The sequence below is a fragment of the Globicephala melas genome, chromosome 3 (genome assembly GCF_963455315.2).
Source record: "Globicephala melas chromosome 3, mGloMel1.2, whole genome shotgun sequence".
NCBI lineage: Eukaryota > Metazoa > Chordata > Mammalia > Artiodactyla > Delphinidae > Globicephala > Globicephala melas.
In genome coordinates, this window is record NC_083316.1 from 153,123,309 (window position 1) to 153,136,047 (window position 12,739).

A 12,739-nucleotide genomic window follows, 5' to 3' on the forward strand; every position below is an offset into this window, starting at 1 on the left:
GTTAAAAGAAGTCCTCCAGGCAGAAGGAAATTGATACCTGATGATACCTGATGAAAATATGAGATCATAAATAATAAATATATAATACTTTTCTTTTTATTTAAATGTCTTTAAAAGATAAGTAACTAGCTTATACAAAAGTAATGACACTATATTGTGGGGTTTATGATACGTACAAATAAAATGAATGACAACAATAGCATAAGGGCTGGCAGGGAAGAATGGAGGTAAACTGTTGTAAGGTTTTTATATTATACATGAAGTGGTATATCTATCAGTTTAAGGTAGACCACTATGAGTTAAAGATGTATACCATAAACCCTAAAGTCAGAAAACAAAGAGATGCACAGCAATGATAACCAGAACAATAATAATGAGAAGTGGCAAAAGACTCATATCCAGAATATATAAAGAACTACAAATAAATAAGAAAAAGGTAGTACTAAGAAGCAAAAGACTTGAAATCCAAATGGACCATTATAAAAATGTGCTCAAACTCAACATTAATTAAGGAAAAGCTAGCGAAAATCATAAAGAGATGCCACTACAAACCAACTAGAATGGCTAAATTTAAAAATTAAAACTGACAGTAAGTGTCAGCAAAGATGTGGAGCACAGGGAGCTAGTTATACTGCTGTGGAGTGCAAAATGATACAAATAATGAAAAAGATAGTTGGTACCATCTACAAAGTTGAAGATACATATACTACGACCTAATAGTGTCACTCCTAGACACATAACTTAGAGAAGAGGGCACATGTACACCAAAAAACATATAAAAGCATGTTTGTAGCAGCAAAAGTTGGAAACTGGTAACAACTCAAACTTCCATCAACAGTAGATGGACAAGTGAACTATGCTGTATCACACAGAAGACTATGCAGCAATGAAAATGAGTGAAGTATAGGTTTTCATAGCAGTACACATTAATCTCACAAAAGATGCTGAGCAAAAGAATATATGTGTGATGAATCCATTTAAGTAAGGTTAAAAAACAAGTAAAACATATTTGGGCAATAAAATGATAAAGAAAAGCAGGGAAAAGATAAAGCCAGGATTTGGGGGTTAGGGAGGGCTTCTGGAAAGCTAGTGCCATTCTATATACCTTGATCTGGAGGGTTGAAACATAGGTGTTTGCTTTAAAATTTACATTTATAATACATTGATATATACTTTCGGTATATTAAAACTAGACAAAAATTGAAAGAAAATCAATATATGGTTGAGAAAAAAAATCTAACTTCGTTTATTTGGTTGCCTACTTTCCCCAACATTACTTATTAAACCATCTATATGTGATTACAACTTAATATATTCCATTCTTACTTGCACTTGAGATTTGGTAACTGTTGTTATCAACAATAGTTTTTGGCAAGGATGAATGGACTTTTGCGAGGGGTGGGTAAAGGGGAGGGATAGTAAAAGTGTAAATAAAAAAGCAGGAGTGGGAGATAGTCATCCTCATGGGATTTGTTTTTAAATAGGAAAATTCTAGAGACAGAACCGAAAAGAGAGAGGAAGTCTGTGAGAGGTTTGCCAAGTCAGAGAGCAAAGTGTCACCTGATAACAGGACTTATGAATGAGCTCAGAGCAAAACTATTTGGAGGAAATCTAAAGAGGACATGCCTGCAGGATGGAGGTTGGTTATACTGGGTGCCTGGCTCAAGGGTACAGCCTCCATCTACACCACGTAGACGGTAACATAAAGTTTGCTGAATGTTCTCAAATATTTGATATATTGCTATTTTAAAATATGTTTATTGCTCATTTTTCTTACTTTAAACATAGTATTTATTTTTTAACATCTTTATTGGAGTATAATTGCCCTACAGTGGTGTGTTAGTTTCTGCTTTATAACAAAGTGAATCAGCTATACATATACATATGTCCCCATATCTCTTCCCTCTTGCGTCTCCCTCCGTCCCACCCTCCCCATCCCACCCCTCCAGGTGGTCACAAAGCACGGCGCTGATCTCCCTGTGCTGTGCGGCTGCGAGTGGCATGTACATATATACACTACCAAACGTAAAATAGATAGCTAGTGGTAAACATAGCATTTATTGATGGAAGAAAATCACAGAAAAATACGTAGTGCCACATCTTGTCCAACCTTGACAGCGGGATTCATTCCCTTTTTAGCGCACAATTTAAGACTGGTCGGAGCAGCCCCAGGGCCGGCATGAAGGGCTGCGGTTGATTTGGAAGTGGGGCACGGACCAGCCTTCCCTCCACAGTGCAAAGCCAGCAACCCTCCTGTCTAGGCGGGATTCTCCCTAGGCTGCAGGGCGGGACTGAGAGGTGCGAGGGCTGCTTTAGATGCCAGGCCCTTTCCCGGGAGCCCCGCCCAGGCCCCGCCCAGGCCCGGCCGCAGCCCCGCCCCGGCCCCGCCCGCGCCTTGCCCCGCGCCCACACTCAGAGCCCGAGCCGCGGTCGCTCATCTGACCCGAGCCACAGCGGCCGGAGATGCAGCGGGGTGCCGCGCTGTGCCTGTGCCTGTGGCTCTGCCTCGGACTGCTCGACAGCGAGCGTGGTGAGCCCTCCGCCTGCCCCAGTGTACAGCTGGCCACGAGGGGGGACATTTTCCCTGGGCAAACGGTGGGACCTCACCGATGGGAGACGGGCGGGGGACAGGGCCCGCGGGACCCTCCGGCACGAGACAGGGTCGGGAGCCAGGGATTCAGACACCGGAAGGAGCACGGCGAGTCGGGCCGGGCTTGCCGGGATGAGGAAAGGGCGGGGACGGGGCGCGGGGCTGCACCGCAGCTTAGAGGTGGTGCTCAGTCCCCGACTGCGCTCCACAGTCTGTGGCTCAGCTCCCTTGGACCTGGGCCCCTTCGCGCTGCACCCTCAGCCTGGATCCTTCGCTTGCTTACACGCTTTCCCGCGAAGTCCAGGCACCGTACTGTTCTGTCCTCGAACCCGAGAGCACTGGGGATTGTACCCCCGCGCAGAGGCTGCAATCCCCGCCGAGTCGTAGACCTGGGTGCGCACTTCCCGACACCTCTAGTCTGCGCTCGAGATTGGTCCTCCAGAGGGAACTCTGGTTGGTGTCTACCTTCCCCAGGCCAAGGACTGCGGGGGCAGGGGCTCGGGATCGTGGGAGATAGGCGCTGTGTGGCGGATTGGGCGCAGGTGCCTGTTGGAACTTGAGGAGAATCTTGAGTCGGCAACTCGTAAGTGATCAGCATGGCAGAAGAGGCAGAAGGCCGGCCCTCGCCGTGTTTGAGGGGTAGGACCTCGGAAGGCCAATCTAAGGATCTTGGATCATAAGGCAGGGGCCGACAAGGACGGGTCTTAAACACAGGAGAGGCAAGGTCTGGTTTGTGATGGGAACATGACTGGAGGTTGCTGCTGAGGGATTGGAGGGAAGAGAGTGTGGGGGATGACGGAGGGAGCAGAGGGGTATGGTTGTTCGGAGATGTCAGGATAAAGCAGCAGGAATAAGGGGAGGATGAGCTGGAAGCCCATGCAAGATCTGGTGACCGTGGAAATCAGAGGGTGGAGGAGGGGTAATGGGTCCCCAGTGGTTGAGGGAGGAGTTCTGGGAGGTCTGAAGGGAAAGATGGGGACCTCGCTATTTTTAAACACCATGGGCATTGAATAGTGGCTTTACATGCTTCATTTCTTTTAATCCTCACAAGGGAGTGTTAGACCCGTTTTACAGATGGGAACACTTAGACGAAGGACACTTATAACTTCTCCCAAAGTCCCCGGGAAGCCAGTAGTAAGGGAAATTGTCAACCCAGGTCTTTGGAATAACAGAGCTCTGTTCTCTGTGCCTATATGGGCTGAAGAGCTGAGGATAGTGGAGGTGAGGAAGGCGTGGGTGAACCTAGAGGGAGGAGGAGGGAGGAAGACATCTATCTGGCCTCCAAGTCAGGGCAGGTCTGAGCAGAGGGGCTGCCACTTGGCCCTTCCTCGCTTCCCTGCACCCTGCCCAGGACCAGGCTCTCACAGGTGCTCAGCATGTGTTAAGTGACTGAATGAGTGTGGGGAAAGAGTTGAATGGTGCCATGGCTGGGCTTTGGGGCAGAGGAGTGGGAGATCCCACCTTGAGGTGACATCCAGCAAGCACTGGGTGTAGTGTCCAAGGCTCAGGAGAGAGGCTGGGCTGGAGAGCTGGAGAGGAAGCAGACCAAAGGGTCTAGGATGGGAACCTCTCCCCCAAGGAGGGGACCAGAGAGGGAGAGGCTTCCAGGGAGACGGGAAACATTCGGCATGCAGGGTTTGAGGAAAACCAGGAGAGGCTTGTGTCTTGGTGCTCCTGAGTGGAGCAGAGTGGAAGGTGGAGGAGGGAGCGGGGATGAGGTCAGTCTTGCAGTGAGTGCAGGTGATTCTTACCAAAGTTGGGCAATGAAGGGGAAGAGAGAGAATGAAGCTAAGTGGCCCTTGGAAGGGGGGTGGACTAGGTCATGGCTCGTGGGGAGATGTCCCATGGAAAACAGACCATTGCCGCTGTCCCTGAGCCTTGCATTTGCACCACCCATTTCTGGGCTGAGGAGGGCCCTAAGAGCTGCCAGCCTGATGGGGGATACTGGAGCAGAAGCATAAACACTCCAGTGCAGCCAAGTGTCAGTGCAGCCAGAGTAGGAGGCCAAGTGCTGGCAGGTGAGCAGCCTGGCCGTGAAGCTGACTTCAAAGGTGTGATGTTGGTCCCAGAACGAGACTCTTGTCCTAACTCTACCCCTAAATTCCTTGCTATATCACCTGGGCTCCTCTCTTCCTTTCCTTGTGCGTCAGTTTCCCCATGCATAGGAGTGCAAGAAGCTGGCAAGCACTGAGGGGCTGTGCTTGGGGTTGGGCTTTTTGCCCCAGTAGTGTCCCTGTAGAGAAGGTAGAGGTGGCAGAGGTCACCTCCAACAGACTTTGTCTCTTGGAGCTTAGTCTAGAGTGAGGCTATTTGTGCCTCTGAACAGTGGGCAGTCAGCTCAGGGACATGGTGGGGAAGGAGGCAACTGCTGGGAAGCTTGGTTGGCCCAGCCTGAGGCTGCTGGCTCCTGCCATGGGCTGAGGCACACATGACCATCCCAGCTCTTCGCTCTCCCTGCTCCTCAGCCCTGAGCCAGACCCAGGTGTGGGGGTGGGGGTTGTGGATGCAAGTCAGTGCAGGCAGAATGTGGGGGCTGGGCCCATCTTACTTGGTGCCTGTGGATCAGTGGCTCAGTGCTCTGGGGACTCAAGTGTAGGTGCTGCTCACATCCCCAGCATGCCGGAGGCACCAGGTCAGTGTGGCTGAAGGCTCTCTGCCTCCCCAGAGCCCAGTGCCCACATGGCCAGGCACCAGACTGGGCATGAGGTATAACAAGGGGACTGTCTGGCCAGCTCCTTGCTGTGCCATCCCCACCCTGACCCCCAGGCAGTGGCACCCCAACCTGGGGAAGGGGACTGCAGTTCTGTGCAAGTTGAAAGGTATAGTGTCTGCTCTAGGCAGTCTAGGGAGGATTGGACCAAGCACATCCTGCAGGGGTTTCCTGAGCGCCAGACTAGCAGGAACACAAACATGGTATCGTAGCCCAGGGGCGAAAGTGCTCAGTGACCCAGTGGGGCCCAGCTGGTGGCTGTGGGCTGCTTCTAGCTTGGGGCTTCCTGGAGGGGTCTGCAGACTCCAGGGAAAGGGATTCCAGGTAGGGCAAAGACCCCCTCAAAGGCCCAGAGGCAGAAGAGTCAGATGGTGATCAGATGAAGCTAGACTCCTAGGGGCGGAGAGATGAGATGGAGGAGACAGGCAAGTGGAGGTGGCAGGAGCCAGCAGCACACCTGGAAAGGGCAGGTCTGAGCAGGGAGTCACCTGGTCAGATTCCCCTGAAGGCATCACCGGAGGGGTAAAACCAGATGCAAGCCCACAGCAAGGAGGCTGTGGGTGAACCCAGGAGATACGCCAGGGAAGGAGGTAGCAGGGGATGGTGGAGAGAAAGGGACAAGTGCCAGTCTCTGGCTTAAGCAACAGAACAGGTCATGAAATTGTTTACCAGATGGGGACCCTGAGAAGAGGAGGAAATGTGGGGAAAGATGAGACACTCCACTAGGGAGGCAGGGCCTCAAGTCGAAGGCAGGGAGGAGGAAAGTTGGGAGCACTTGAGTGTGATGAGGCAGAGGGGAGTCGGGGAACCCAGGGAAATTAAGTGGGGTCTCAGCCATTAGGGGAAGTTCTTCTCTATGTCTAGCTTACACCCCTCCTGCTGCCGCTTGGGTGTCCCCCCACCGCCCCGCCATTGTAGATTTCTCTCCACTAGGGCCTAGCCTGTGCCCCACAGCCCTGAGATACCCCTCAGAGAGGGGGGATGCGTAGGGAGAGGGGTCCGGAGAGCCTCTCACACTCCTTGCACCGACCTCTGAGCAAGACACAGCCGACGTGTCCAGCTGGAGCCAGGGATTCCTGAGTTTCGATCCTTTTCAGACACTGGCTTCCTCTGGGATCTCGGTTTTCCGGTCACGCCAAAGGGAGAAGCCTGGGAGCAGGAAGATGCGGGCTTTGGCGCTGGCTGCCGCTGAGGCTGGGTGTGGCTGACAGCAGGCACGCTGCTGCCTGGCTCTGGTGCCCCAGGCCACCCCCATCCCCGAGGCCTGGCTGGGGTGTGGGTGGCCCAGTGAGCAGGCACAGGTTTCAGGGTGGCAAGTGGGGGAGCCCCGCCACGTGGCCAGCGAGGTCAGCATGGGTTCATGGGAAAGGACTTGTCAGCCACAGGAGAGGACATCCTGCCTGCATTTCCCTCTTCCTGCAGCAGGAGCCCATGGCCCAGATTTAGCAGCGCTGGGGGGCCACCTCTGAGCCAGCTGGGCTGTCTGATAACACCACCCGTCCCGCTGCCACAGAGCAGAGCCCTGATCCCAGAAAGGCCAGGGCAACTGCCTGGCACAGTTGGCTGCACCCACAGCTGTGCTGCACTGGGAGCTCCACATCTACCAGGGTGCCCTTCCTCCCCATCTCACCCCCAGGGGGTACTCAGGCAGCCCACGGTCCCACTCAGCCTCTCCAACACTCCCTGCTTCCCAAAATTGCCTCTAGGCTGCTTCAGCAGGACCACTCTAAAACAAAGATCTGAGCCTTCCTTGGGCCACCCGCCCCCGCCGGCCCCTCTTGAGCTGATAGTACAGGCCCTCCTGCTAGGGTCCCAAGGGCAGCCGTATGTAGCCTGACATCCACCTAGCCTGCACCCATCACATACCCCAGCCTCAGCACATGACCTTTCTCCTGCTCCAGATACATGCAGAAGGCTACTGAGAATTCCAGGCAGAAGGTTATGCCGCTCCAAGTGGGAGGGGTCTACTAGGGCGGGAGGGGGGCTTCATTCCCACTCCCTGTGTGCCCCAGGAGCACAGAATCTAGGCTTTCAGGTAGGTTCAGGGGAAGCTCTTATCCTTATCCAACCTAAAGCACCATCCTCAAAGCTATCCTGAATTCTACCAAATGGAGTTTTGTTTGTATGAAGCAGCACTTATGTGCACACATACACGCACACACACTTGGAGTGTCTACCAGTGAAATGGTTAATCAAATTTCTTCACACTAGCATGTGTGAAGATTTTAACCTTGTGACATAGGCTATTGTGCCCATTTTAAAGATTAGAAAATTAAGGCCAGAGGAATGAAATGGCTCATTAGATGCTAGAGCAGCTTTGAGGGAAGTGACAAGTGTCTGGTGCCTGGTGCCAGATGGCATAGGGGCTGAGGGGCAAGAAGGGGCAGGCATGGCAGGTGTTGTCCACATTCTCCAGGGAAAGCACTAGAGAGGTGGGCATGTGGGGTCCTAAATTTCTGACCACCTCATGGACATTTTCACCTTGATGTCCTGTACAGCTTTCAAAAGCAGCATGCCACTAGACACATTGCTTTCCCCCAGGCCTACCCCTGGCAGATGTGCCTACTTCAGGGCAGGACATCTGCACCTCCATCCCTCGCCTCCACACCTGCCCACACACTGTGTGCTGTTGCTTTGTTCCCTGGATCCTCAAAGCCAGTCAAGAACAATCCAGGGTCAAGTCCATGCTGGGGATGCCACCCTGGAAAGGCTCTCATCCTTGCACTGAGGAACTGTCAAGTGCAGTGAGTCAAGCCGCTGCATGAAGCTGTGGAAACATGCAGAGAAGCTCCCAGGAGGGGACCTAAAATTGCGACCCTGGGGCTAGAGCAGGCACCAGGCAGGTGACGAGAGTGACTGGTGAGTCCCTTGAGAAGATCAGATTCCATCCCTAAGTAGCGGAGAGGCAGGAAATTGTTTTAGGCAGAAGAGTGATTTGTGTTCTAGAAGACTCCTTTGACCACTGGGAAAGGCCTGGACCAGTGGGGAGACACTGGTGTGGTGAGCCAGAGGAGGGATTTTGAGGCTGGCCAGGCAGTGGGGTGGCAAAGAAGGGGACTGGAAAAGGCAGCCCCAGAATGTCTAGGTGTGGCACTCGGGCCGGAAGGCATCTACTGCTAAGCGTCTGAGCTCTGCGAGTGCAAAGCACTTTGCCAAGTGGCAGGGAGAGGAGAGGGGCAGGCCTGGTGCTTCCAGCCACGCTGCTGTTGGTGCTGGTTCTGAGGAAGTATAGAGTAAATAGCAGCTTCCCATAATCCTGTCCCCCAAAGATAACCTCTGACTAGCAAGTTAACCTCTGTGCCTTCGTTTTCTCATCCGCAAAATGGTAAGAATAGTACCCAGGGGGGCAATAGAGGGGTGTGGTATGCACAAGTGCATAGGCTGTGCTGGCATACAGAAAATGTTTGCTCTTGTTGTCTGTTGTTGTAACAGGGTATATTGAGGTAAGCAGAATTTGGGGGTCAAAGTATATGAGCATTTTTTTTTAATTACTGTGAGTGCCTGTTTGTCCACATCCTTGCCAACACTGGGAATCCTCTATAGTTTTAACACTTGCTCATCTGGGTCGGGGATACTTCTGTGCCCTTTGGCTCATTGTTCTCCTCAGTGGGTGGTGTGGTATGAGGGCTGGGGGCGCCTGGCAGGAGACATCTGGGAAGCAGAGTCCTCTGGGGCTGGAGCTCAGGAGAGCTGCCAGGGAGGGTGGGGGGCTCAGAGGTAGGCTTGAAGCCATGGGGTTGTGCCACCTCCGGGAGGAAGGAGCGCACCTTGAGCAGCTCCAGTTAAATGAGCCACCAAGAGCCTAAGGCTGGGCCTGTAACCCGGGGCCTTTCTCTGGGGCCTCATTCCTCCACACCATGCTCCATCTGTTGCACCTACCTGACAGTCCAAGGTCACCTGCACTCTGGTCTTTGCACATGTCCCTCTGCCCTCTGTGCCCTCCTCCTGGGCCAGCAAGCTCCTGTTCAGTCTACAAAGCCTATTTCAACTCACAGGAGCACTCCCTCCCACTGGCAAGGCTTTCTCTGACCGTCCCCCACCTTGGCACTTTGACCAAAGCACAGAGTCACAGTGAGATGCAACTGCTGTGACATACAAAACAGTGGACAGACAGTGATAGTGAAGGTCTCAGTGTGCCTGAGCCAGCAACAGTTTATCCTTACAATGGTTCTTAGTGTGGTATTATGGTGGTCTGTGGTTCCCAATAATCTTGGGGACAATTCTCATTTCATAAGTTTGGAGCAGGGGAAGTGACTTGCCTGAGGTCATAGTCAGAATGACATTGTAGGGTGTGCAGCTGGGCTCACGGGGCTTCGGGCACTCTCTCTCAGTACAGCCCCTCCCATCTCAGCCCTGCAGGGTGGGAGGTAGGAGGACTGATGGACTATTGACCTCACCCTTGACCTCTGGAGGCACAGAGGCTGCCATCCAGGTGGTGGTGGGGGGGGACTCCAAGACAGAACACCCCTGAGCCTTCTTCCAAGGTCTATGCACAAGCCTGGCCCCAAGAATGAAGGGAGAGGGCCTTAGAGCCGGCTCTCCAACTCGGCCCACCCCTGGGACTGATGCATGGAGACCCCAACCTGGCCTCACCTGCCCCCAGTGCTTTCCCCTCAGCTTGCCTTCAATCTGCAGCCATGGGCCTGGCCCTGGCTGCCTCTGTCCTCCAGGGCACAGATGCTAAGGAGAGTGTGGACCAGACTAGCAGGACTGCAGTACAGCGCCTGTCACCCACCAGGTGACCATGACATTTCCTTGAAATAAGGAATTGCAAATGCAAAACCCACTACTGCTACACTCTGCCAGAGTATGTAGGGGCACCCCTGAGCTTACACACCATCCTGACATCATCCCTGGGTTGGTTGTGCTGAACCTGAGGACAGAGCCATGGGCCAATGACATCCTGGCCCCCAGGAGCCACACAAAGGTACAAACCTTCCCCATGTGGTGGGTGAGGGCCTGGTGTGCTCAGCAGGTGGATACTGGGTGTGGCTGGTGTCTTGACTGTGTGGCAGAAGAATTGGGAGGTGAAGCTGGTTAGAAGGGGGGGCCTGTTGGGCAGGGCATCACCCTGGAGGCCGGGCCAAGGGCATTCACAGCTCCAGAGGGCCACAAGGAGCCAGTGAAGGTGTCCGCTGGGCTGAGCAACAAATTGGAGGCCAGGAAGGAGACTGCTAGGGAGCAGAGAGGTAGGGAGACTGGCACTCGGGGTGGCAGTGGGAGAGAAGGAGATGGAGAGATGTGAGGGCTGAGTCCCAGGCAGGGATGGGCCTGGACTTGGTCAGACTTGGGCTCCTGCACAGCTGCTGGTTATCACTGATGTGGAGCCTGGAGCCTCAGTTTCCTCATTGCTGACTGGACTCGTGATCCCTCCCTCCCTCCCAGGCTACGTGAGGATCAAATGAGGCAGTGACTGCTGGGCTGTGGTTCAGTGCCTAACCCACAGGACTTCCCACCCCTCCTGCCTGCCCCTCACCCAGGATCCTGGTGTGCTGCTTCCACAGCCAGCGCCTGTGGCTGACCCCAGGGTCCCACTGCCCAAGGCTGCTGACAGCACAGAGAAGAGGAGGTATGCTCTCTGGCCTCCCTAACCTCGGCCTGGCGCCTGCCCGGATTGCTCTGCTCAGGCTAGGGGGCCAAGGCTGCTGGCCAGGGGAAGGAAGAAGCCAGTTCCTGGGTCAGGAACAGGAAGGCAGGGGGAGTGCGGCAGAAGCCAGGATGACAGTGCTTCCTGCTTCGGGAAGGGAAGGACAGCGGGGACAGACAACAGCCAGGCAGGAAGGATGCGCCTTCTTTGGGGTTTCAGGTGGGGGCTGGGCAGCACGGAGCCTCTGGGCATGGCAAACTAGGCCTGAATCTGCCCCAGCTGCTGAGCAGCCTGTACAGATGGTCACCAGGGAGCCTGGCCTTTAAAACCAGAAACATCTTTTCCAAAGGAACAACAAGGTTTGACAAAGCTCCAACCCAAAGAAAGACCTCAGAGGTTTGTTAGGCCAACCAGTCAGCCATTCATCCCTCCTTCCATCCACCCATTCTTCCATCCATCCATCCATTCATCCATCTATCCATCTGCCTGTCCATCCATCTAGCCATTCTTTCTTTTTTCCACCTTTCCATCCTTCCATCCATCCATCCGTCTGTCCATTCAGCTAACCATCTTTCCTTCCATATTTCCACCCATCCATCCATCCACTCAACCTTCCATTCACCCACTCATCCATCCATCCATCCATTCGTCCATCTGTCCATTCGTTTATTCATTCAACAAGGATCTATGGAGCCTTGACTCTCTGTCAGTGCTAGGCATGGAGTGGGGTAGAAAAGAGGACTGTTTGGGTCCCCACAGCCTGGAGGCCATGGTGGCTGGAGGACAAGAATAGGACGTGAGAGTGGACCAAGAGGGTGTGGAGGGGGGGCGGGGGCCAGGCCACGGTCAGAAGTTTGGATTTTCTTTAAAGTGTAGTGGAAAGTCACTGACGAAATTTAAGCAGGAGCATGATTTGTCTCCTTTGCGTTAACTATCACTGTCAACTGTGTGAAGGATTGGAGGAGGGCAAGAGTGGGCCAGGGGCTACTGTGGGGGTGAGTGCAGTTGGTTAGGCTCCAGCAGGAGAGTGGGGGCTGGCTCTGGGATGCTTTGGTGGTGGGTGAATGGGCCAGGGTGGGAGAGGTGGGCATCCACAGGAGCTCCCATCTGGGGAGATGGGAGCTATCAAGGAGATAGCTTTGGCAGGGGTGGAGAGGATGTGAGTCTGCAGTTCAGCAACAGAAATGTGGAACTCAAGGTGTCTGTGGGATGGCCAAGTGAAGTGGCAGCTGGATACTTAAGGCTGGAGTTGAGCAAAGGGGTCTGGGCTAGAGGTAGAGATTTCGCAAGTATATGGACGCTTAGGAGAGAGACTGGTACAGAAGAGAAAGTGAGGAGCTGCAGCACTTGGTGTTGGACAGAGGGGACGGAGGACGAGGGGAGAGTGAGCTCACAGAAGCTAGCAGAAGAGGGAACAGCTCTGCTCTCTGCCCTGGAGGGCCTCCCACAGCAGCATGGAAGTCACAGGATACCTTGACCAGTGGCTCCATGAAGCAGGGGAGGGGGCTGCACCCTGTGGGAAGATGAGCAAATGTGAGAGCAAGGAGTCAGCGAGCAGAGTTTTTGCTAGGAATGGGAATAGAAAAGAGGAAGGGAATATAGGATCAAGGAATTGAGGAGTTTTTGTTTGTTTATAAGATGCGGGATGATTCCATAGAGAAAAATTGGTAATCAGGAAAGAAAGAAATTATCTACAGTGGTCAGATCTGGGGGGTTGGGATCCCTAGCTCAATGGAGGGCTTTGCCTTGGGAGCAGGAATGTCAGAGAGTTTCCAGGGCCTAGGGCAAGGGTGTGGGATTTAGATGTGGGAAGATGAGGTGTCTCCATCTGATGGCTCTACTTCATTAGTGC

At 53.4% G+C, this 12,739-nt stretch overlaps 1 protein-coding gene across 1 annotated transcript in view; it reads left to right on the forward strand.

Annotated features, from left to right (window-relative positions):
• Window positions 1–2,455: 2,455 nt before the first annotated feature.
• Window positions 2,456–12,739, forward strand: part of FLT4 (fms related receptor tyrosine kinase 4) — a 38,297-nt gene continuing 28,013 nt past the window's right edge. Inside the window, exon 1 of the mRNA XM_030844751.3 lies at window positions 2,456–2,530. Within this exon, the coding sequence (XP_030700611.2) occupies window positions 2,464–2,530 (67 nt within the window). The 5' untranslated portion in view covers window positions 2,456–2,463. The remainder of the gene's footprint in view (window positions 2,531–12,739) is intronic.